We start from the raw sequence: 26,564 nt of genomic DNA, 5'->3' as shown, positions 1-26,564 counted from the left end.
TAATCGAGGTGTCGCTAATGAATTTAAGTTAAAAACCGTTCCAAATCTGCATTTATATAAATAAAAAAACCCCCCTAAACATCGATTTCAAATCTAATGTCTATAAGATTGATGTCCTAAGTCTAAGACTTTAGACATCGGTTACAAATTGATATCTAAAGTGGTCATAAACCGATATGTAAACATTTAAAAAAAATTAATTTTTTTGTTTTTTTTTTCTATGCATCTATTACCTGCGGTCAAAATAGACCAAAATAGAAAACATTGAGGTTCTCTATTACATTCCTTTATACACAAAAAGAGTTACAATGAATCATAATTTACAAAATTACCAAGTACTTCACCATCAAAATTACAAAATGTCGGCATAATATTATTACAAACAAACGGCAATTGTCCCTCATTTGGAGATCCACTACCAATAGGGCTGCCATTCCCAACATTCCTATGTACAAAATCATCTAGAAAATTTAATATTATGAAACCTTGAGTAAAATCCAAACTATGAACCACACATGTGTACCTGTTCGATGAGATATCTTCAAGCATAACAGAGAACTTGAGCTTGTTTTGTGGTAGAGGACCAATAGTAAATAAACTTTTTTCTCCATCATATGCGAAGTCCTTTTAGCAAGCTCAATATCATATGTTTCATGAACTCTGTTGATCACTCTTCTCCCAATACTTTTCCCATTAATGGGTCAACCATCATCGTAAAACAAGAAAACCTGCTCCAATGAAGATGAAAGAACAAAACTATCATTAGGTGAGGGAATTATCAACTTTAGCATAAAAACAATCCAGAATAGAAGACATTGAGAAAGATAGATACATACACTATAGTGGAAAAAAAATAGCCATCTCCATTAGTAGTATTAACTCTAAAATGATTGGTTAGCAATGAAATTGCTTGTCCCTTACGCCCATAATCAGATCTACTCATTGGGAAACATTTGGGCTTGGAAACCTTGATCACTGGCTTAGGGATGTGGGCTGGTTCAGCTAACAAGGGAACTACATTTGGTGGAAGGGAATTTGTCAAATTTTTGAAATTAACCATGAAAATTTACTTTCTTTTTTTTCTAGATATTATTATGGAAGGGAATTTGTTATAGAAAAGATAACCTCAATGATTTGATCCAACTCAATGTTCAAAACTTGATTGAACTGGGATTCACAGATGCCATCCCTAGACACACAACACATTATTAATTAACAAATAAGAAAGATAAATAGAATAGCTAGAGATAGAAAATTCTATTGCTGACATTAAAGATCAAACAAGTGATAAGAAAATATTATACTAAATACGAATCTCAAGAACAACTTTGACTTTATTGTCATTTCTTGTTCTCATCCTTTACAAGAGCACATTATTAACCTACTTTGAAATATTTCACAAATGCCAAACATAAAAGTTTAATAAATAAATAAATAAAAGTACCAGAAAATGATAACCTGGTCAGGCTTCCTTTTCCCTCAACTAGTATAGAAGTTCACCAACAGCTCCCTGAAGTTGAAAAAACTAGTGCACCCTGACATCAATCCATATAATAAAACTAAATTGTAGAGCATGATAAAAAATAATAATTTGAAGATGAAATCAACTGATTTTAAAAAGCTTTTGTTGTTAAAATTTGAGAAAAATAAGATAAACTTATAAGAATTGTGCCTACCGAACTATGCCTTCATCCTCTGTATCAAAAACTTTCTCAAATAAAGAATCTATCATCTCAACCTTTGGTGATTGTGTCCTCACCGATGCTCTATAACGAGAAATCAGTGGCCAATTCCTTGAGCTGACGACCTAAGAATTTTTCCACAAATTGAAAATAGTACCAAAATGTGATAATAGTCAGGCAAATTCCATGTCTATGGAAATATAAACCGAACCATGAAAAAATACACAAAATTTACGAGCAAACTCAATAACAATAAGTAGCAGATGAGCAAGCCAATGTTCATTACCGCAGCAATAGATGGAACGTCAGACTGGCCCGGCGAGCTATGAGATACATCCATTCCAACAATAATGGTCGGAATCTTGGAAATCAGAGGTACAGAAAAGGATTTTTCAATGGCCAACAAGGAATTCAGCGCATAGTTTGCGTACATCAAAGCGAGCAGAGAAGTTAACAATAGCCCAACGTTCAATCTTTGCTGGCTCCACCAGTTTCTATGCAAGTGCATGAATTCATTGTCAGTACAAACAATAGGAGAAAGTCAATCACTAGTCAAGAGTTGATGCTCCTACAATTTATTTCATGCCAGTTGCAGATCATTACAAAAAGGAGTTGCTTGCAGCATTGTTACAAAAAAAAAAACATATAGTTGTTTACAGCACATCATCAGTGATTGATAAGTAAAACCTTCACATGACTTCGACTAAGAAAGTGAGTTGAGGTAAAGGAGAATATGAAATATTCAAGGTACCTTGACTAAACATATAGACTGAGGTAAAGTAGTAAAGGATCTTTGTGCTGCTCTTCTAAGGTGATTTCTAGCTACCCTACCTCGACCAATTTCCCATTGGGTTTAATCTTCTCACAATTCTTTTTTTTTTTTTTTTTTGTAATTTTATACACTAATCTATCTCTCTAGATTCTTTATTTACAAACAAGTTAACCAGTATATCCACTGCCCTATTAGTCTCCCTACATACATGGACAAAAGAAATGAGCAAAAAACATGTGACAATTCCCTTATGTGGATGATAATTCCTTTCTATTGCCAAGGTACCTGAAATAGACCATTGATGCAATTTATCACCATTCTGGAATCTGAGGCCACTTCGATTTTGGAGCAGCCTTGCCTTAAGGTCATGAGCAGGTCTTCCTTGATTGGCTGGAACTCATGGTAACAGACTAAGGTCTCACACAAGCAGCAATAATAACAAGCAAATACCTATTCCTATCACTGATTATAGTGCCAAATTCCCCCTCCTCTAGCAGCTCCCATTTGCATGGGTTCCTCTATTAAGGAATGCAATGTTGTAATCAGAATCTTCCACTTAGAAGCCTTTGGTTCAAAAAATTTAGGCATATATCATTAACAATATACCCGAGTGTAAGTTCCACTTGGTTATGTCTTCTCATAAACCATTCTACATCGTTCACACCAAAAGTGATATAGGAATGTAGAAAAGTTAGCTTTCTTTATGCCATTAATCAGAGACTGCTCCCTTTGAATCTCTTAACAGTCCCACCTATTCTTGAGAACAGGTATGTTAAAGAAATTGTTGTACCAAACATATAGATCATTATCTGTGTTTGCCAACATTGGTTTTGAATTAGTCGCCAAAGGACATACCATCTATATTCCAGGCATGGTTATTAAGTTTATTGTAATTCCCAACTAGCTAAAAACTGATTTGGCTACTTTTTAATCTGGGAATTGTAGAAACTAACCACCTATGGTACTAATACTTAGCTTTCTTATCTAAATCTGGAAAATTCAATGATATTAAACGTCATAGAATAGGGGAACAACTAGCCAAAGCTTAGATGAGATTTCTTAAGCTTTTGTATGTCATTTCTGGAAATATTATTGTACCTACCAGCATTGGTAATATCTGTGAGGTTTTGGTGGGACAATTATTAGGTGGTCATCAAGCTAATGTTCTTACAAGAGAACATTAAAACAGGCACAACAGAAATTGTAAGCCAGACGTTGAGGAAATTGAAGCCTATAACATTAATGATTTTCTAAAATCAAACGAATCCTTAACAAAATAAATGTGGGGGGCCTTGGGCTGTTATGCTTGCCTGCATATCTGTAAGGTAAGAAACCTTTCTCCCACGGTGTTGTTCGTGGGAGAATAAGGGGATTTTAGACACAGCTTTACCATCTTCAGCTGATAGATTCTCCATATTCATGTACCTACCTAGCAGCAACAGCAAGCCAACAAGTAAAAGAACATGTCCAATAGGCAAGAGCCATAAACTAACATATTCTTCATACAGAAACCTCAATACTTGTAGCTTAGTTATGCCTAAGCATTAATACTTGTAGCTTTTTGGATTACTTTTTCTCTTCTCATCAGCTCCTTGGGTAGTTTATGATATTGGATAATTAATATAATACTTTTCAGATCCATCATTTAGGCTGATCGATCTCTCTTCACAAAATTTAAAGCATCTCTGCACTACATCCTTTATCATACTTGACAAGTGTACCAGCATCAAGGTATCATAGGCTATCTACTACTGTACAGTTCATAGTATGCTACCAGAACAAAACCATGTAATGATCCTAAATCCTATCAAATACACTTACATGGTGGGATAGATTAGCATCCATGATAACAATAAAATTTCCGGATGCATGCTTCAGCCCATGAGAGTAAGCGGTGCCTAAAATAAATTTGGGATCGTATATTAGTCCCTAATTGTTTATGTTAAACAGAAAAAAAAAAAAAAAGAGAGGATAGATATACCTAAACCGAGCTTCTTTGGTCTAGCTCTTAATAGCTACATTATTGAGAGCAAAACCATGGGTGGTCATCACAAAGCCTGAATAAACCAGCCCAAAAAAATTAAAGGCCCAAGTATAACACTTACTATGTGATCTTCTCCATACAGTTGCTGCAACTATTGTACAACTTCTTGAGTACCATCAGGACTCCCATCATCCACAACAATAATTTCAAAATCAATATCCCTAAACCAAGCACAGGAAGGGGTGTCTACTTCAGTTTCGGGTAGTTTTATGGACAGCAAATATTGTTTACACTAGTAAAAAAAAAATTGCATCTCTTTTAAACATGCATGCAGAACAAAAGTATGAGCTAAGGGAGAGATGCATTGAGAAAGAGCTGCTTACCTGCCAACAACTCTACATGAATACATCTGACCCATCAGACCATATTCTATAATCATTGTAAATACTACTAAGGTACACCTAAGAGTGATGTACATGGGAATGTTTACTGCACATACAAAAAGATGTGAACGACCAAATGTCTCGGTGCATAAAAAAAAGATGGATATACATACTCTGCAAACAAATGTGTCTCTAAGCTGTGAACAACCTCTTATGGTGTGGTGCCCCAAGCTCAGATTCTAAGGTTCTTGTGTGTGATGCCCCCTTAATGTAGCTTACCTACCAAAACAAAGTGTGCATGATAAGAATCAAGTGATCCTCTGTCTATATGAGAATTAGCAGTAGTATCCAACCCAACTAAGCACATTAATGGTGGTAACGTGCCTCATAACATGATAGAACATAGAACAAGGACAAGTTGCCTTCAGTGTGAAACCTTGGGACCATATTAGTCGAGGAATGGCACAAACTCATTTTTAGATCGACACCATTCTTTCCAACCCTTCATCTATCTTCCTTCAACCTCTTCAAGGACTTGTAATTATGCCTTCTATATTTGAAGTGCAAATAATGAAAATTATGATGGCCCATTCTCCACTTCAACCTCCCTTTCTCCCACTAAGCAAAATAGTCTCTAAATTCCCTATATTAGGCAATGCCAACCAACATAAATTTGTAATTCCCAGCACTCCCTCCTCTATCTCGACTTTGAAAATTCCAAAATAAAGCTAAAATAACTGAAGGATGTGAGATTGGTAATCACAATAGCCTCAAAAGTTGTAGGTGATCAAAGTGAAAGATGAAATTAGTGATCTCAAACTTATATATTCCAAGAAAACAGCAGAATCAAGCCCAACATGATTAATGATCTCAAACTTATATATACGGAAGCTTGAGGCATTCAATTGAGAGAGTTGAGATAAGTCTTGAAATTGAGATTGACGAATCTTACCACAAGATTACCATGAAATGAGCGTTTTGGGCATTTTTTGGAGTCGACAATTTACCATTTGAGGAAGTAAATTCTATCATTGAGAGATCATAGTCTTATAAAAGTGAAAGCAAACAATAGAGTAAAGACACTCGGTATGTTTATGAAGACTGATACCCATGTCTTCTAGAGATGCCATTATAGAATTCAGACAGAAAACATTAAAACTGAGATAAGGCACAAAGTTGAGTCCTACTTCTGATTCAAATGGAATGAAACACTGCTTGAGTTTGGAAATTAAATTTGGTATCCAACTAATTTTCTTGGATTGAATATTGGTCAAAGTCCAACTTACCCATTTTTCATATAGTGATAAAAAATAAAAACAAATAGTAATAAAACAAATAGATCATCATTTTGATTTCAAAAATAATTAAGCCATTGAGAAGTTAATCAGTGATATTAAAAGTGTGACTTGGTTTAAAAGTTGTATAAAATAGGACAGACAAGTGCTAGTGTTTTCTGCCCTTCAAGAAATAAATTATCAATGAGATTAGATTAAACAAAAATTACCTCATAATTGGAAAAGAAACTGGGGTATGGACCAGCCCAGATGGGAGGGTGCTCAGATGTCATTATTAGGACATGGGGGAGTTCACCACCCACTGTAGTTATTACAATGACACAATAAGCAACCTTTTCCAATGTAACATCAACTAGCATGTGAAGGAAGAACTAAACCAAGTTAACATTCAATATACAAAAGTTATTTACTCAAAATCCACATCTTAAAAAATTGATTTTTTTTTCACCTAAACTCAATATGCATTTATGACTCCTTTCAAGCATCTCAGGTGAAACTTCACCAGCAAAACATTGGGAGTATGATTGCAATCTAACTCAAAGTTAACATTCATTTGTTTTGTGATTAAATGTGATCTAACAAGTATGATTAGAAGCCAACTGCTCCATTAGTAAGGAGAATATCAACTTTATCAAATAACAATTTCAGCATACATGATGATTTTTGGTGGACTGCTAGTCATTTATATTCTAAAAATAAAAAATAATGTGAGATGTTGGATGGTTTTGATCATATAAGCAGGACGATCTAGCATAGAACTAGCTTTTGAATCATGCTTAAGCCTGTTCATAAGTAACCAAGAGCTGCTCTAAACTAAGGATGGTGGTCAACATCAAGTACCACAAAGGAAGTATTGTGCCTAAATTATTTCTACCATGTATTACCCACATGGACACACACACACACATACACACACAAACAAACACAAACACATTCTGAAAGGAGAGGTGGCCTCAAGGCTTGCGATGATATTCTGAACCAAGACCAGTATCTCCATGAGAAGTTGGTCCAAGTACAAAAAGTAAAAAAAAACAAAAAACAAAAACGCATACCTAAGACAGCGTCTATTGCATTTCATGAAGAAGGCAGCAAACCCATTTACAATGCTTTGAATAGCATGGAAAACTTGCAAACAACAAGTACAGTTAATTTGAGACTCATAGAAAAATAACAAAGTGAGTTCTTAATGATCATTGATGAGATATTCTTTGGATTGAAGACATATTTTTGAGATCAACAGTTCACTACCTCTTTGTTCAAAGACGAGTTTCTTGAGCAGCATTGTTTCTTATTATACAGAGGCGACTATGAAATTAGATTTTTATTTAAAATCTCAAATTACTTCATAAGCACAGAACAAACCATCAAAACATGATATTTTTAATTTTTTTCCTTCTTTTTTGTTCTTCCAATCGTCTTCCTGATCTATGCCCCTAATTACACATCTCACTTCAAATTAACAACTTTCCAATTGAAATCTTGGGTAATTTTTTTAGTGGTTCTTATTTCTCTGTAAACAGGTGAAATTATCAAAAATCCATGAAAATAACTTTCAAATGGAATATCAAATCATTTCGAAAAATGGTTTTTAACAATTAAGAACACGAAATAGAATTGAAAGAAAGAGATTTTAAGGAATCAAAACTAGAGACAAAGACAAAACTTATTGGGTTTATTGGTGTCATTGAAGATTGAATTGGTAGAAGAAAAGGCCTGCAATTGCACCAATATAAATAGGTTTGCCTTCAAGAAAAGAACAAGAGTTGAAGAAATCTACAAACCTCTCTTCGTCTTCATCAAACTCCAACGATAAAAGAAAACCCTGCACTTTAAAATCGAAGATGGGAGAAATCGGTTTAAAATCGAAGAATTGAATGAGAGATTAATTAACAGTTGAACATTTGGGGAAATTGAAGATTAGAGATGATTTACGATCCGAGAAAAGCTCAAAACATCTGCAATGAAAATCGAGCTTCGTTAGGGTTTGAGAGATTGAGAATATAGTTAGGGTTTTAGAAATCGGAACCGAGATGAAGATGAAGCTTCGTTACAGATTTGATTTGCTAGCTAATTTGCAATCGATTTTTTAGAGAAATCCAACAAAGGAAGGGTAGAAAAAGTCATTAAAAGAAGGGAAAGGAAGAGAAGCAAAGAATAGTTTCTCTTCACCCTGTTTGGATTGAAAGAAAAGAGGAGAAAGAGTCAAGTTTCACCTGTTTGATTAGAATTCATAAGAGAAGAGAAGAGAAACTATTCTTTTCAAATGACCATTATACCCTTCTTAGTCTAAAGAACCAAATTGTACTTGTACAATGATACAAAATATAAACCATTAAACTCATCTGACCTTCTTTGTTCTAAGAAATGTCTTAAAAATCAGATCAGGTTAAATTGTTCGGATCCAAAAATGTAATATTAAGTAGATATTTTTTATTTCTTTCTAAAATAATGTAACTTCAACTTCAAAAACACGATCCAATGTCATAGGATATAATTTACAAGATTTTAATAAACTTAAAAAAAAAAAAAAAAAAAATTCATCGTTGGATTTGGATTTGAATTTAAGAATTTAGTGATCATCCATTTTCAAATCATGGATCAAGCCCAAAATAAAGATATTTTTTATTTTTTATTTAAGTACAGTCTAACTCAAGTTAAACATGAATTTTAGAGAGTCGTAGTATTATTTTTCCAATGTGACCATCAATTTTCTTTATTAATTAAAATATTTCTAAGTGTGATTATTTTCCATTAGTTTATAAAAGAATACCTTATGCAAGGGTGTTAAGTTGTTCAATAAATAAGATGCCATAGTTTAAAATGAGTCGTGCTAGGGTGACACAAAGGGGAACACAGGAGTGACACAATGACATGGTGGCTTGCACATAACCATAGATGTTTTTCCACGAGATACAAATAAAAAGCATCTACGGTTATGCACGCACCATCACATCATTTGTGTCACCCGGGTCCCCATGTGTGTCACTCCATCATTAGTTACAATATTGTATCGATTGAATGTTTCCGTTAATGAAAAAACAGATTAGATACAAACTGATACATTCTACTACAAACCTAATACATTCTTGAAACATGCAATGTTTCGAGGTCAATGTTTCATATCACTTTGAGATGATACCAATACGTATCAACCGATACATTCTCATATTTTAAACCATAATTGTAACAACCAACCATGGTATCAATTATGAAGATACTCCTCTTATTGTTCATGAGGTCATTAAAATTCAATCTTCCTATATTAGAACGCCACGTGTCTAATCTTTCCATTGTCTACTTCAATGACTAATTTTGCAAACCCCTTTATTGTTTTCAAACTGATTACGTAACCCTTTGACTAGAGACTAATGATTTATTCAAAATCATTAAAAATACCCTGTTCATCAGCCTGATTTTTTTTTAATTAGTACCACACCAATTAATATGAATAAACCCAAAAAGCTGTTATGTTATTTAAATCTATAATAAAAATCTCATACATATTCTCCTTTAGTTCTTCGCTACACTACTTGAAACTCCTCATCAAACACCCCCTTGATGTTGTCGATAATTCACAAGGGACTTGTCTTTCTCTCTACACACACAATGACTAAATCATTTTTTGGTTGTAACCAAAGCAACAACAACAATCTCAGAGTATAAATCAAAGCATTAAAGGTATTGATCTGTGGGTTATTGATTTGTACTTGCCAAACATATACATTCAAATGAAGAAAGAACATTACATGGTTTTCTGTCCAATTTAAAAAGCTACATAATTTGGTCTTGTGCCCATCGGAGTCTTCTTCAGACTAAAACACAAACAATAGAGATGCATAGGTCCTGTTCTGACGGGAATCTTTCTGTTAGTAGACACAATATCATCTTTCCACCGCATACTATGTATCTTTCCTAACTTTCCACCGTGTCGATCTTAATATCATCTTTACTGAGCTCAATTTGTTAAACATGACACTTATTGACAGCCCAGCACCTTAAGCTTTGTTGGTGTTACAACCATCCAATAAATTTTCCTTTTTAGTTTCATGATATAGATAATATTAAGGAAACCAAGACATTATAAATATTGTTCAAACAATTTATTTTTATTAATGGACTGTGTTTAATGTGTAAGTTGGCACAAAGATTGACATCCACCAGTTCAATTTCATTCTGAAAAATAAAAAATAACCATTTTTGCTCCCTTGCATGCACATAGACTCTCTTCTAGCCTCAAATGCACCAACTTTCTCACATGTGTCTGAAATTAAGAATATCCAATCAAGTAAGTGGTGATACAAGTTTGACACAATAATTAAGTTCTAATAACAGGCTAGTTTGATAAAAATAGCGTTGATTAAGAGACACACAAGTGGCAAAAGTTACCTAAACAACATCATTCCTTGTTCAAGACTTTGAGAACTTTGATAAATGGATCATCGTAGCTTGGAACTGCAGCTAACAAGGCCTCCCTATTTTTGAGAAAGCAAATGAGCACTCACATTAATATTAGAGTATGGAATTCTCATTAAATGTTGAAGGTGCATGAGCAAAAACAACAATTGTGAAAGAGTCGCACAATATTGCTCACCTATTTTCAAAATTTTCTAGTAAATCATGTCGCATATTGTCACCTTCGGTATCTGTATATTGGAGAAGGACCAAAGAGAAAAATGATTGATGGACAAAATAATATAAAGAGAACAAATCTATTTCATGTGCAACAGAAGCCAAAAAATTAATCCTAAAAATTGCGTGGACAGAAGAATACAACGAAGAAAAAAAAAACAGAGTTTAGATGTTTCACATGAAGGAAGCATTGAATATTTAGCAAACCTGACGGTTCTCAAGCTGTTGTTTCAGTTTCTATGATTACATATGCAAGTCATCAAGAAGGAACACACTATGTTCATGCAATTGAAGGAGGCACATTCCTATTAAAAGTTGGCTCTTAAATAATATGAGATTCACAATTCACATGGATAATATAAACACCTACTCGAAGAGCGGGCTCAATACTCTCAAGATTGGCAGCTTGAAGTTGCCCAAACCTATCATGAACAAGCAAAATCCAAAATGTTAGAACAATAATAATAAAACAAAAAAGTGAGAATTGAAACTAACAATCATAGTAACAACCGAAATAAAATTTAAATAGCTAGTATTGAAGAAAGAAATTTCCCATACCTATGTAACTCTATGATAGTGGGGTAACCAGGGAATAGAAACCTAGATGATATCAACACATAATTTTAAATTTGATATACTAATCTCATAGTATATTGATATGGTCTTTTTAAAGCTTTATTGTTGCTAGGACTGTGTGGTATAGTTCAACAACTATACTAATCAAACTACTAGGTCTACATACATGCATATATGGATACAGTATGAGTAGTCTAGGTTTACAAAAAAATAAGAATAAGAATCCCTAAACAAAGGAGTTGGGATCCCACCCGGAAGGGGACAAGAGCAGCTCATATTACAATGTAGTAAATTGTCTTTGTAGCTGCTTTATATAAAAGACTTGGAAGGAGTGTTTGATAATCTATTTTTAGTATATTTGCCAATTTTCTTGTACTTATATGAGCATTTGCCTTTGGATTCTTTTGAGAGTATGTATTACCACCAACTTTCTTATAATACCAAACAATGAATTAAACAGTCTAGGGTGAGGATAACCATTCTATTTTGTTAATTATTGCACTCCATTCCATTCCATTTCTTCTCCAAAGAAACTCTCCAATTTAGGTTTCTAAAGTAAGAAGTAACTCAGGCTTTAAAACTTAAAAAGTGTTATATGCAAGTGATCAATGAAGAAACCAAACGTTGATAGATTATTATTGAAGATTCTCTCTTTAATTTCCTTTTCCCTTTTGTGTTTGAGCCTTTTTATTTTGGTGTGTATATCCTTATTATACATTAGTTTAGCTTTCCATGAGTTTGATTAAGTTTATAACAGAAACACTTGCATTGTTTTACAAATGAACTCAGATCCTCTAATCCTGCACACTGAAATTTCTTTATTGGAGCAAGCAAAGGATTTCAAACTAAGAAAACATGAGAGACAAATTCTAGATCACCTCAACTGGTACAGAAACACACAGATCTAAATAAAATGACTAAATTTCAAAACTTTCAAGAGCAAATGCAGCAAACCCAGACCATCAAAATGGGGAGAGAGAGAGAGAATACCTCGAGGTCGCCGCCTTTGTCCCTTCTCTCCTTCGTAAGCATGTGTAGGGTCTGCAATTTGATTGGGTTTTATTACTAATTGGGTGTAAGTAATAATAGATGGCCTGCCAATATCAATTATTTTTGAAAATTTTAAAAAGATTGAGGACAAATTTGGAATGTAAAATTTGTTCTCTTCTCTTCCCTCCTCATCTCTCCACTTTTGGAGAGAACAAATTTTTGGGTTTTTTCCCTTCTCTTCCCTCCATTTTTCTTCTCTTCTCTCCCCATTTAACAATCCAAATAGGAGAAAAGAAGAGAAAATTGCATATTTTCTCTTCCCTTCCCTTCTCTTCTCTCAATCCAAACAGGGGGTTAATGTATGAGGGAAACGGCTTTCAACAGATAAACAGTTTAAAACCATTTAGAATCACGAACGGATAAAATCCGTCTCACACTACTGTTCTTAATTTGTTGTTTTCTGATACTGAAGTACTTTGGCCTCGGTCCAGTAGCCTAACTGACAAGTTTCACTCTTCCAAAAAGTTCATCCTAAGATATTAGACTTTGACAGTTGAACCAAACATTTGATGCTTATGTAATTGCAACAGTTGGGTCATCAACTTGGGGTCCTTTTCAATGTTTGTGGGTCTTTCATTTGTTTATTTTAATTTCTTTATGTTGTCTAAATAATCCAAGTTAACAAAGTAGATATACATATACTTCTAGGTTGAGTTGGAGTCCTATAAGAAAAAAAAAATGATCTTATAAAGAAAGGAAAAACATACCATACTTACATTTAGTTTTCATATATAATTCTCACTAATTGATGAACACCTATGATGATATTCAAGAATGATGGGCACCCCAAGTGTATTATGTCAATCGGCGGCACAAGTATTGCAAGGTATGTCAACAATGCAGAGGGTGATGGAACACAAAATTATTTGGTAAAGTGTAGAAAATAACAATAGATTGGTCTTTCTTCACTTTCATTTTGAAGAATTTTTTTAATTGGTTCCACTCCATATGTTTTTAAAGGTTCAAAGGGAGTGACACAAACAAGCGAGATAGTTTTGAGGAAGATAAATCATAAGAGTGCCAATCCAAGATGGAGAGTTGTGGAACAAAGTTCATGAAATGGAATCTATGATTTTTTTATTGGATTTCAAAAAACAACGAGCTTCTGTGCTTAAATCGAATGATTACCCGATCTAATTAGTGAAGGGCAAAATAATAATAATAATAATAGTCCATAAGAGTAAGTACCAAACTAATCGAAGATGCCAAGAAAAAAAACATGTTAATAAGAATGGTTAAGCCGCATTGGTGCGGTTGGGGACATCAAACACATTAGATCCTAACATGTATTGTAAGAGAATAATCAAACGGTTTTGCCCATTTAAGTCATTTTTTTAGTCTTCCAAAGTAGACTAAGATCCAAGGGCATTTCTTTTTTTTGAAAAAAAAAAAAGGGTATCTCAAATATTTGCCATAATCATGATCACCCTATCTTGGGGCATCCACGGCAACTTGATTGGCTTGGGTGTTTGTAGGTACTCCAGTTGTCCATCATCTCAAAACTGATAAAGTTCATAAAGCAGGATATATCTAATTTTTTTTTTTTCTAAATCTAATTAAAAAATACTTAATAGCATTTAATAATCAAATCAAATAATGGTAATTATTATTTTTTTTTTCTAAATCTAATTAAAAAAATACTTAATAGCATTTGACAATCGAATAAAATAATGGTAATTTTTTTTTCTAAATCTAATTAAAAAAATACTTAATAGCATTTAATAATCAAATAACATTATGGTAATTATTTAATTAAGTTGAAAAGCAAGGATTTTTTTTATAGAGTTGCTATTGCCACACCAAATTTTACCAATGCCCCACCAATTCCTATGAAACTCACCAAAGAATTGCATAGAGTTGGTGTGGCATTATTAAAAGTTGGCATGGCAATAGTAACTCTATTTTTATAATGCAATAAAGTAGAGCAGCTGACTGTTGACACTCCAAAGACAACAAAAGTCATCCATGGGGAAAATGTTGAAATTGAAATTGACATTGTTTCACACATTGATGTCATGCATGTATGTATGGAACCATAAATGCATTTCATCGAGATATGAGCTAATAGCATCTATGGTTTTGTGTGCAGCAATGTGTGAAACCATGTCAATTTTGATGTCACTCAAGCATGACTCTTTATCAGAGTCAATAATAGAGTAATGGGACAAGCCTCCTTGTTTGACGAGTAATACGGACATGGGTGTGCCCTTGGAGTGCAATAAATACACTTCAGAAATTGAATTTTATACCAAAAATGCCCTAAAAAAATATCTTTTTTTATTTTATTTTATCAAAATACTCCTAAATGCTTATTCCCAAAGTGTATTTATTGCACTTTAACAAGACCTTATAGATATTGTTTTTTTTTTTTCTTCCTTGAATAAGAAAGTTTTTCATTCCTCTTACAATTCTTTCATTCTCAAGACCATAGGTTGATTCTTAGGTTTTTCTCAATTACAACAGCAAATATGGTAATTAGAATTGTATCTTAGCCTTATGAGATATGCTTAATTATGTTTTGATGTTGCATGCCCAACATGTTTAGTCATTAATTTTGTTATCATATTTATACACCTTTCCAAAGTTTTCAAACTGATGACATACCCCTTGAGCTAAGGCCTTTTTTGGAGAAACTATTTTAAAATGAAATAAATACCCTCATCTTTCAAGCTCTAACAAAAACACTATGAATTTTCTCTCCAAAATCTGTCATCTTCAACCCTAGAGTAGAATTTTTTAACCTCGTCTATGAAGAAACAAGGATTTTCTACAAGGGTGGAAAAGATAAAATATAATTTACCATGGAAGCTAAAGAGCTTGAAGATTATCAAGTTTTCGGGAAAAAAATAAAAATTAAGAGGTTGTGGTAGAGGTTTAACGAGGCCATCCAACTCATCTTTTGTTAGTAATCCAAACTAAATTGAGCTCAAGTAGGTGCATCATTTTGAAAACACAAGGGATATTTTAAATATTTCCCAAAATCGTGAGGGATATGTCAGATCATGGGGACTCCTTTGCAACTTGATTGTTTCCGTTCAAAGGATTAAGGGTAACATGTACAATTAAAAAGCAAATATTACTCAATTGTAGGGACTTTTTCCTAAATGCATCCCGAATTTTTGCACGGTAGCTTAACAACGTACCCAGGCAGTAAGGTCTCTTTTTCTTAACTCCCCCTCACCCTAATCAAACGTCAAACTCAAACCATCAACAATTCAATCTGATTTTTAGATTTATGCTCCAACTTGAGGGGGAGTGTTAATCAGTAGCTGTATTAATGCATCACAATTGATCCTTCCAGACATCGAAAGCTATACCAACTTTCATCAATTTTGTTTGAGCGATCAAGGTTTTCCAAGGAGAATTCCAGCAGATATTAGGAATTTGAAGAATTTGAATTCATCTATGTGAGCAACTGTAAGTTCCTTGGACAGATCCTCAAAAATCTCTGAATACGAAAATTTTAAGTTTCTTGATTACCATTCAATGGGCTAATGGGTCCTATACCTAAAACACTAAAAAAAAACTGCACAAACTTATTTCCATTTTTTGGACTTCTAGAGAATGATCTGACATCTAAGCATATCATGTCAATGGGCGGCACAAGTGTTGCAAGGTAGTTAAAGAGGATAAGGTATATGAGTATTTACGAAAACGTGATCAACTTTGGACGAATTTACAATTTCGGTTCACTATTCATTTTAATTACCAAAACATGAACAATAATGAATTCGAAGGTTTTAAAGTGATTATTTCACAGGTTTAACGTGATAATTTGTCAGGCTTAGAGGGACTATCTCACTGATTTCACTATTTTTAGCGAGATAGTCACTTTAAACCGACAAAGTAGTCACTTTAAAACCCCAGAATTCGTTATTGTTCACATTTTTGTTGATTAAAATGAATAGTGAGCCTAAATCGTAAATTTGTCAAATTCAACTCATGAAATGGTAATTCACCAAAAGGTATAAAAATTCATCATCATCTTTCAAGGTCTCTAGTTTGGGTTTAGTTTTACCTGCGCCGTATAGGTCTCTTCATGTGCTGTAGGTAAATTTTGGAATTGGGGATTGGGTTTTTGATCAAAGGTTTCTGACAACCCTCTGATTGTACTGGTTTGGTCAGATTTCGTTTTCGTGAAAATAAATTTGTTCGACGGAATCTGAAAGTTGGAAAATTTTATAAAAACATGATTGATAAGCGAGGAAAAATACTAAATGATTATACTAACTATGAATTTTAAAAAAGATGCTAACTTTGCCTAATTGAACATATAAGTAATAGGATTTTAATTCGAAAAATATACCCATAAAACTTCTATAACTATTAGGAAGGTTTAAAGGATTCCTACTTCAGACCTAGTCGAGAGAAGCCTCAAAAAACGCAGAAATCTTGAGCTTTCCTCTTCGAAGAGGTCAAAAGTCCTAACTTTATATATTCCTACGAAGCAAACGATGAGATGGACAAGTACTTCTCCTATGATGAATTCTATCGGGGGTCTCTAGATGTTCAAAAATTTGAGCGATAGTTTATTGGTGGCTAGGGTTTTTTTAAGGTTTTTTTAGAAGATAGAACGTGTTAATAGTGGAGAAATTCTATGAATTTCTGTGGGTTTTAATATTTATAATGTTAAAAAGCTGTAACGACCATTATCGAATTTATGTTTAAGAGTCTAATTATCCTGTGCTCCGATTTTCGCAAACTTGCAGTCTATTTTGATTAATTTTTTGTTACGGGTCCAATGGTGTAAGTGTTTTTGTCAAATTCCAATTCAAGAAATTTTTTCTTATAGATTGACCTACAAATTTTCTCGAGACATGTGTTAAAAAAATCTAGGGTGTTACAAGATACATAATAAAAAGAAAGCAAGAAGAGAAGAACCTAAGCTAAGCTCAAATCGAAGTTGTCCTTTAAAATGGTCTCTATTTAGTTAAAACTTATTCAAGTTTCTTAAAGATAGAGTCTATGGTTGGTTGTGGTAGAAAACAACAACAGATCGATTGGTAATTTATTTATTTATTTATTTTTTTTGTTGTAGAATTTTTTATTGGTTCTATTGAATATCTTCCTAAAGGTTGAAAGAGATTGACACTTTTGAAGAGGATGAAGTACAAAAGGGCTAAATCCAAGATGAAAAGTTGTGGAAAAATGGTCAACTGGTTTCAATGGTTCAAAATTATGAGTTCAAAACCTTCCATATTGAGCAAACAAAGCAAAATAACATTTCTTTACACATGAAAAAGCGTTAAGGTGGGAAATATTTATCATCTTCAAATCAAATATTTATAAGAATACCTCAAAACCATTGCTCAATTTTTTTTCTTCAGGAAATCTAATAATTACTTGAATTGTTGGTCTTGATGGTGAGAATATATAAAGATATTCGAGAAAAAATAATAATAAATCAGATTTAGTTGGTCAATGTTTCTCAAATGATTTTCTTTTTTTTGGTAAGCAAGTGACAACCTTTTTTTTGGAACCAATGCTCATTTTCCCCCTTGCTTCGGTGTAGAGCTCAAAACATCCAACTATAAGCTCATGGCAGCCCAACAAATGACCCAAGCTAAAATGCACTCTGATGGCCCAACAGACCTCCAAGAAAATCCAAGGTACATACTACCCGTGTTTAAAAAAAAAATGTTGTTTAAGCAGATTGTAAATTTCACATTTGAATTTACAGTCAGAGGTCAGTTAAGTAGAGATAGTAAGGTAGATCACTGGGCATCTCTAAAATTGGCCAAACCCAATTTGGGTCTAGTTACCTACGCCGCATAGATCTCTTCATGTGCCGTAGGTAAATTTTGGAATTGGGGATTTGGTTTTTTATCAAAGGTTTCTGATAACCCACGTGGGTTATATATATATATGGGTTGCCTTCCGTGTACACTTACCTCTACTCATATCTCTACAACTGATTTGGAGCGTTGGTTTAAACGAAAATCTATGGATAAGATTGGAATCTGTTTTTCGTTTAAGTTATAAGTTTATATGTTTTTTATTCTGCCCTCCTTTAAAAATAGTCTATTTAGTTTCACATCGCTCATTTACCTCCTCTCTTAACTTCGTATTCTTCATTTCTCTGCTGAAGAACGACCAATGACGGTTCAGATCTTATCGGGTCAGTACCAATTTGGTGTATCAAAACAATCCAAACCGATCCATTGGTAACTTTCAAGAACCAATTTTACTACAACAGTGATTGTGTAGGACCACTCAATATGAATACACACACACACACACACACACAAACACACGATGGAATGAGACAACCTTGGACTGACAAGAGATAACAATGTGATGCAGATGACAAGAGACACCTCGAAGCCTATCAGACACTTGCGCACCTCTTCGACACATTCCACATTGACAATATGAATTTTCTAAGGGCATTGTTTTATACTAAAGACGATCTGCCACTCTTTGATGGTTCAAACAAAACAAGGGTCTAACTCTAAACCCTAATTCCTTTTGTCTCACATTAACTCTTCATTTTAGTTGAGATCAATCTATACCCACTATTTAAATCATTCCACATATTGACCTTAGTCAGAAATGTCACATGTGAGACACATAAATGCCTAATAACATACTCTTGTTGCATTGTGTGACACCTATAGGTTAGCCTTGAGATACTAAGGAGGAAGAAAGTCTTAGTGCTCATATCAGACCTAGACATATCCAACGACGAGACTGCAATGCTCGAAGCGATATACAGGGAGTCACGAGAAGACCCAAATACACCACAGAGCCATTTCGAGGTCGTGTGGCTCCCAGTCGTAGACAAATTGACACCATGGACTGAAGAGACACAAAGGCAACTCAAGGCCATGCAGATGCCGTGGTTTATAGTGCATCAACCGACATCGATTGATCCAGCGATCATCAAATACATCAAGGAAGTGTGGCACTTTACAAAGAAGCCTCTCCTGGTGGTGTTGGACCCACAAGGAAGGGTTGTGTGCTTGAATGCACTCCACATGATGTGGATATGGGGAAGTTGGGCCTTCCCTTTCACTACCTCGAGGGAGGAAGCCCTGTGGAATAATGAATCTTGGAGGCTCAAATTATTGGTTGATGGAATTGATCAAGAAATACTAAATTGGGTGTGTACATCTCTAGAACTTTCAATACTTTTGCTTACAAAGACATACATACACATGGTTGAAAATATCAAAATGTATCGGTCGATACATATCGGTGTCGGCTAGACCGATATAGATTACGAAACATTGACCCCGAAACTTCTAATGCTTCAGGAATGTATCGTGTATGTATCAGAACGTATCGATTTTTATTGAATGTATCGATCGCTGTCATATTGACTTTTTCATTAATAGAAACACTCAATCGATATAATATTTAAAACGTTGTCAATTCGCACATACTTAATATGTACGTACAAATATAATATAATGGATGATAGAATAATTAAATTTGGAAAATTAGATGTGTGTTAGACTCACATATTGATATGGTGTTGAATTGCTTTTCCATACAGATTACTGCAGACAAATACATTTGTTTGTATGGAGGAGAAGACATTGATTGGATAAGGAAATTTACACTCACAGCACGAGCTGTTGCAGCGGCAACTCAAATTCCATTAGAGATGGTGTACGTAGGGAAGAGAAATGCCAAGGAGCGAATGAGGAGGACTGTTGCCTGCATTACTTTGGAGCATCTTAGTCATTGTTTGCAAGACCTCAAGTCCATGTGGCTCTTTTGGGTTCGGTTGGAGAGCATGTGCCTCTCCAAAATGCAACTAGGCAAGAGCGTCGAAAATGATCCAATAATGCAAGAGATCATGACAATGCTTACCTTTGATGGAAGCGATGAAGGATGGACAATGATCAGTAGAGGATCAGCTGAGATGGCCAAAGGTAAAGGAGATGTAATGCTGACAACTTCAGAGAGTTTGATTTCTGGAAAGAGTATGTGGAACCTAAAGGGTTCATACCGGCGCTCAAAGATCACCTCCAACACCTTCACACCCCATTCCACTACAATCGGCTCATATTCCCAGGGAATGTCGGGAGAATCCAAGAGTTGATAGTCTGTGTTGAGTGCGGCTGCCCTATGGAGAAGCTTGTCATGTATAGTTGCTCACTAGAGTAAAATAGGGATATAATGATGGTCACCGACGGTCTCTATAGGGTAAAAAACCTGTCGAAATATATATAACAACAATCACTTGTGCCGTCAATGGTCGTCTCTAAAACCTCCGACGCTATATGTATTATCGACGGCCAACTATTCATAAAACCGTCGCTATATATGGGACTTATAGTGACAGTCGATGTTGGCCATCACTATAGGGTATTTTATATATGGGTCCCTTTCAGCAACAAACATTTTGGCAAAACATTTTTCAAAACATAGGTTAGAGGTTTTGGAATGGGCTGATTTTTGGTGAGGATGATCTCTATGGTGAGGAGATCATCCCCATCAAAAATCAGCCCATTCCAAAACTTCTAGCCCCATGTTTACAAGTTGGGAAATCGTGGACCGTCCATTTTTGTAAGCCATTTTTGATGGGTAAGAGGTTTTGGAATGGGCTGATTTTTGGTGATGATGATCTCCTCACTGTAGAGATCATCCTCACCAAAAATCAGCCCATTCCAAAACCTCTAACCCATATTTTGAAAAATGTTTTGTTAAAATGTTTGTCAAAATGTTTGTTGCTGAACATTTCCCATATAGGGTCCCTTTCAGCAACAAACATTTTGGCAAACATTTTGGCAAAACATTTTTCAAAACATAGGTTAGAGGTTTTGGAATGGGCTGATTTTTGGTGAGGATGATCTCTATGGTGAGGAGATCATCCTCATCAAAAATCAGCCCATTCCAAAACTTCTAGCCCCATGTTTACAAGTTGGGAAATCGTGGACCGTCCATTTTTTGTAAGCCATTTTTGATGGGTAAGAGGTTTTGGAATGGGCTGATTTTTGGTGATGATGATCTCCTCACTGTAGAGATCATCCTCACCAAAAATCAGCCCATTCCAAAACCTCTAACCCATATTTTGAAAAATGTTTTGCCAAAATGTTTGTCAAAATGTTTGTTGCTGAACATTTCCCATATAGGGTCCCTTTCAGCAACAAACATTTTGGCAAACATTTTGGCAAAACATTTTTCAAAACATAGGTTAGAGGTTTTGGAATGGGCTGATTTTTGGTGAGGATGATCTCTATGGTGAGGAGATCATCCTCATCAAAAATCAGCCTATTCCAAAACTTCTAGCCCCATGTTTACAAGTTGGGAAATCGTGGACCGTCCATTTTTTGTAAGCCATTTTTGATGGGTAAGAGGTTTTGGAATGGGCTGATTTTTGGTGATGATGATCTCCTCACTGTAGAGATCATCCTCACCAAAAATCAGCCCATTCCAAAACCTCTAACCCATATTTTGAAAAATGTTTTGCCAAAATGTTTGTTGCTGAACATTTCCCATATAGGGTCCCTTTCAGCAACAAACATTTTGGCAAACATTTTGGCAAAACATTTTTCAAAACATAGGTTAGAGGTTTTGGAATGGGCTGATTTTTGGTGAGGATGATCTCTATGGTGAGGAGATCATCCTCATCAAAAATCAGCCCATTCCAAAACTTCTAGCCCCATGTTTACAAGTTGGGAAATCGTGGACCGTCCATTTTTTGTAAGCCATTTTTGATGGGTAAGAGGTTTTGGAATGGGCTGATTTTTGGTGATGATGATCTCCTCACTGTAGAGATCATCCTCACCAAAAATCAGCCCATTCCAAAACCTCTAACCCATATTTTGAAAAATGTTTTGCCAAAATGTTTGCCAAAATGTTTGTTGCTGAACATTTCCCATATAGGGTCCCTTTCAGCAACAAACATTTTGGCAAAACATTTTTCAAAATATGGGTTAGAGGTTTTGGAATGGGCTGATTTTTGGTGAGGATGATCTCTACAGTGAGGAGATCATCATCACCAAAAATCAGCCCATTCCAAAACCTCTTACCCATCAAAAATGGCTTACAAAAAATGGACGGTCCACGATTTCCCAACTTATAAACATGGGGCTAGAAGTTTTGGAATGGGCTGATTTTTGATGAGGATGATCTCCTCACCATAGAGATCATCCTCACCAAAAATCAGCCCATTCCAAAACCTCTAACCTATGTTTTGAAAAATGTTTTGCCAAAATGTTTGCCAAAATGTTTGTTGCTGAAAGGGACCCTATATATATATGGGTCCCGTTCAGCACCCTAAGTTTTACCACACACTTTAACAAACGTGTTTTGTCTTACATGGGTTAGAAGTTTTGGAGTGGGTTGATTTTTGGTGAGGATGATCTCTATGGTGAGGATATCATCCTCACCAAAAATCAGCTCATTCCAAAACTTCTAACCCATCAAAAATGATTTACAAAAAATGGACGGTCCACGATTTTTCAACGTGTAAACATGGGGCTAAACATTTCGGAATGGGCTGATTTTTGGGGAGGATGATCTTCTAATCATAGAGATCATCCTCACCAAAAATCAGCCCATTCCAAAACTTATAACCCATGTAGGACAAAAAACGTTTGTTAAAGTGTGTGGTAAAACTTAGGGTGCTGAACATTTCCCTATATATATATATATATATATATATATATATATATATATAGGGAAATGTTCAGCAACAAACATTTTGACAAACATTTTGGCAAACATTTAGTGACCGTTGGATATAAGATAATCGGACGGATCAGATTCCATTTAACGTATAAATCATAAGTTATATGATATTTACAGCGCCACCCTTATTCTTTCCTATATTTAGTGCCTCATCCCTATCTATTTAAAATCAAAATATTTTTACAGAGAGTGAGAACTCTCTATAGACACCCTTCCCTCTCACTCTCTGCAACCCTCTCGCGATCGACAACCCCTCTCTCTCACTCTCTCAAACCTTCTCTTTCACTCTCGATCAATATCCGACGGCTCCATCGAGCTGAACTCTCTCGACAGACGCCCTTCTCTCTCACTCTCTCAAACCCTCTCGTGATCGATAGAAGCCCTCTCTCTCACTCTCTCAAACCCTCTCTTTCACTCTCTTTCACTCTCTCTCACTCTCTCAAACCCTCTTTCTCACTCTCGATCAATATCTGACGGCTCCATCGAACTGAAACCCTCTCGTCCTCGCCCATTTGAAGTTGCCACCACATTAAGAACCCCATTTGAAGTAATTTGCAACTTCAAAAAATCTCATTAAATAATTATAGATTTTTCCACTTCAAATCAAAGCGTACCTTTCTTCGTCGAAAGGGAGTTGCTACGAAAGTTGCAGCAAGAGCGAGAGATGAAGAGGGAGTCGCGAGATATGGAGAGGGAGTCGCGAGCGAGAGAGAATGAGTGAGAGATAGGGTCGAGAGGTAGTTGCAAACGAGCAAGAGAGGAGAGAATGAGAGAAGGAGACGAGTGAGAGAGGGTGAAGGAGCAGAAACGCGTTTCTGTTATGCTGGTTTGGGGTTTTAATTCGTTGGGGAGGTAATAATAAATATCATTTTATTTAAGGATGACGTTGTAACATTTGAATTACTTTATAACTTAAACGCACCTTTGCTCTCCTTCAATCTGTGACGTCCGTTGGCGTCATATCCAACAGCCTGAAGATGTTTGGTAAAATGTTTGTTGAATGGTTGGGTGCCGAACGGGACCCATATATATATATATATATATATATATATATAAATTGGGTCTTTACCTACGGTCACGACTGTCGCTATAAGAACTTTTGAAAAAAAAAATTAATTTTACAACTGCCCCCTTCACACATGTTGTTGAATATTGGAGATACCCCTAAGTTTTGAAATTGATGACTTAGACCCCAACTAGCAACATGAAAAGACCCAAATGCCCCTCATCTTCAACTTTTATAAATCTAACTATTTTCTGAACCACCTACTGTAAATGATCTCTTGTTAGAAGGTAAAATCAAACAATTATGCAAATCTAACTACCAATCCAAATTCTAGTCTACAATTTAAAATTATCGAGAACCCATTATTATGATCGATCTCAAATGCGTTCTTCAAGTCCAACTCAGCTATGTCCAAATCAAGTGTCTCCATGTATGTTTCGGCTCTCTGGAAAAGTGTTTTTACATTGCTAGGTTCAAGCTTCAATACCTGTTTTGAAACAATAATAATAAGAAATCTATAACAAGACGCAAGGTGAGCCCACATTTTAAATCAATCCAAGGGAAAAAATATCTCACGACTCTATCTATCTAATCTATCTAAATCAGACCTAATGCAGCACACCAACTCAAACCTTGAAATGGAAAAGGTTCCAAATCCAAAAAGAGAAACTCAAATACCAATCAAATACAGATGCTTTGCAGATTATAACCATTGCAGCCATGCACCAACTCAGGAAGACCAATAACATAATCAATTTAATGAATAATATTGGAATTGAACACAAAAACTATAAAGAACAAAAGAAAAAAATGATGGGTCCGAGTAGATAGGAGAGTATTCAATAGAGGTCAACGAGCTTATGGAGGACTGAAAAAAATGAAATAGAAAAGAGTAGCTGACCTCGTGTGATTGAAAGAAGGGATAAAGAGAAGTTTCATCACATTAAAAGCTGAAAGTAAAACTGGGCGATGTCAGTTAGAAGATCCAGCCATACAACTTTTTTTTTTTTTTTTTTTTTTTTAAATCAAGGAGTAAGAGAAACTTATTCTTAGTCCTTCCTAATGGTTGTAGAAATGTAAATGCCCTTCCCTAAACAATAAATTTAAAACAACTGTAAACATCTAAAGATCACTATGATACAATAAACCACCTTGGAACCCAAACTCTTCATCAAATAACGCAAGCCCGCCATCTATTGAAAACGAAACGAATAGGTGACATCTACAAAAGCATATGCATAATATGTGACCATTAAAGAAATTCAAGATGGTTGAACATGTGAGATCCAAGATGTGACATTCAAGAAAAACAAAGGCTCTGTGTGTGCCATAATCGATAAACGAATATTCTTACAAAATTTAACCGCAGCAACCACGAGAAACTATATAGGAATTTAAATATCCTAAAAATAAATAAAATATAAGATTGGGAAATTAACACTCAAAGATGTAAGGAAACAAAGAGGAAGGAGAAGCATTCTACAATAACTAAAGGTAAAAACAACTATTTCCGTATAAGGAAACATGTTGGAAAGAAAAACATATATAAATGGGATTAAAATCTTTTCTAAGAATGTGTTGTACGCCAAGCAATGCAAATGTAACAATGTAGGCATACCTTAGTTCAACAAAGAAATAACAGAAACATCAAAAGTGTCAGTAGAATATATCAAGAGTGGTTTAGCAAAAGGATGAGAGCAATGGTTTATCCGCCCAACAGTTCATGGACCCGGTCATATAAAGGAGCCAAACATATAAAAGGTACAACTTTGCAGAAATTTAAACAATGGATAGATGACAATTTGTCAAATTAACAATATGCCAAAGGTATCCTAATCTAAACTTATGTGTATATATATATATGAACTTATATTATTATCAGACCTTATTCATAGCTACCATTGCCTTACTTGCACCTTTCATGCCAGAAGCAACTTAAGTGTTGGCATACAGTACCTGCAAAGGAAGATAAGAAAAGCTAAGAGAACAAACATGCCCTAGAAGAAACAATTTCACCAAGAATAAAATAAGAGCAAAAAAAATCAAGGGATTTTGTAGATGCACCTGCGTGTGAGTCGTTATACCTCGCATTTGAGCTCAACTACCTTGTAAATTAGCAATTTGTTGTCTTAACCTAACAAGCTAATGTGCAAGAATTTTTGTTGCAGCCTGCAAATGAGAAACTGAAATAAAATTATAGCAGCTAAATATTCACCTAAAGGTTTATAAATAAAATACGTGATTAAAGCCTCATAGAATTTAGAACATTCTTAGGGAATAAGTATTTGAAGAACCTACGTTCTTCCCTGTTTTTGCAGTCTTATTTACTCCACAACAAGCTTCTTTTCCTGTCATGGAGGTGGCTCAAGGTAAATTGAACACAAACTTTTAACTCTTTAGAGGTACATATAGATGGACTAGAAATCAGATAAAATCTAAAAATTCTTAACATACTTCTAATTGCAATGCACTAAATTCCTTCTCAATGCCTGAAACAAGGTCAACAAGAACACTGGTGTGAGTATAAATAGTAAATACTGTAG

At 34.8% G+C, this 26,564-nt stretch overlaps 2 protein-coding genes and 1 pseudogene across 24 annotated transcripts in view; 1 reads left to right on the top strand and 2 right to left on the bottom strand.

Annotated features, from left to right (window-relative positions):
• Positions 1-303: 303 nt before the first annotated feature.
• On the bottom strand, positions 304-26,521 carry LOC147405539 (protein argonaute 4A-like). Of its 21 annotated transcripts, XM_086433291.1 has the most exons (16): positions 26,476-26,521; positions 26,320-26,369; positions 26,086-26,190; positions 25,906-25,977; positions 11,116-11,167; positions 10,708-11,050; positions 10,503-10,588; positions 10,309-10,377; positions 6,326-6,468; positions 5,030-5,100; positions 1,969-2,176; positions 1,677-1,807; positions 1,445-1,510; positions 1,126-1,189; positions 837-1,014; positions 304-728 (listed from the first exon to the last, which is right to left on the bottom strand). In XM_086433291.1, the coding sequence occupies exons 8-13, from the start codon at positions 10,331-10,333 to the stop codon at positions 1,480-1,482; spliced, it is 609 nt and encodes a 202-aa protein (XP_086289417.1). In that variant the 5' UTR covers positions 10,334-10,377; positions 10,503-10,588; positions 10,708-11,050; positions 11,116-11,167; positions 25,906-25,977; positions 26,086-26,190; positions 26,320-26,369; positions 26,476-26,521; the 3' UTR covers positions 304-728; positions 837-1,014; positions 1,126-1,189; positions 1,445-1,479. The 21 variants fall into 21 exon arrangements, 15 of the variants coding, with proteins under 15 accessions (XP_086289417.1, XP_086289418.1, XP_086289422.1 ...); XM_086433292.1 differs by lacking the exons at positions 25,906-25,977; positions 26,086-26,190; positions 26,320-26,369; positions 26,476-26,521 and adding an exon at positions 11,304-12,093 and having other exon boundaries at positions 10,708-10,759; XM_086433296.1 differs by lacking the exons at positions 10,309-10,377; positions 10,503-10,588; positions 10,708-11,050; ... (3 more) ...; positions 26,320-26,369; positions 26,476-26,521 and adding exons at positions 3,765-3,883; positions 4,276-4,352; positions 4,436-4,469; positions 5,774-5,867; positions 7,898-8,230 and having other exon boundaries at positions 4,560-5,100; positions 6,326-6,417.
• On the top strand, positions 17,730-20,884 carry LOC147405540 (protein SIEVE ELEMENT OCCLUSION B-like; annotated as a pseudogene). The gene is made up of 4 exons (XR_015175981.1): positions 17,730-17,980; positions 18,675-18,814; positions 18,989-19,474; positions 19,870-20,884. The product of XR_015175981.1 is annotated as a protein SIEVE ELEMENT OCCLUSION B-like (transcript).
• LOC147405535 (heterogeneous nuclear ribonucleoprotein Q-like) overlaps positions 26,475-26,564 on the bottom strand; it is a 75,360-nt gene continuing 75,270 nt past the window's right edge. Inside the window, exon 15 of one of the 2 annotated variants that reach the window (XM_086433308.1) lies at positions 26,475-26,510. The gene's annotated coding sequence lies outside the window, so the exon portion shown is untranslated. Of the gene's footprint in view, positions 26,516-26,564 lie in introns of both variants that reach the window. The other variant, XM_086433309.1, reaches the window with a different exon arrangement.

Source organism: Akebia trifoliata, chromosome 3, assembly GCF_017979445.1.
Source record: "Akebia trifoliata isolate Shusen 1 chromosome 3, ASM1797944v1, whole genome shotgun sequence".
Taxonomy (NCBI): Eukaryota; Viridiplantae; Streptophyta; class Magnoliopsida; order Ranunculales; family Lardizabalaceae; genus Akebia; species Akebia trifoliata.
This window is presented reverse-complemented; position numbering and strand designations above follow the sequence as displayed.

Excerpts from the sequence above, each read along its gene's own strand:
- LOC147405539 (XM_086433291.1), bottom strand. The coding sequence starts at position 10,333 with ATGTGCATGCAAGGGAGCAAAAATG. Across the intron at positions 5,101-6,325 it reads GTTTCTTTTCCAATTATGAG|GTAAGCTACATTAAGGGGGC; the intron begins GTAATTTTTGTT and ends TTGTTTTGGTAG. Across the intron at positions 1,808-1,968 it reads ACGTTCCATCTATTGCTGCG|GTCGTCAGCTCAAGGAATTG; the intron begins GTAATGAACATT and ends AAAAATTCTTAG.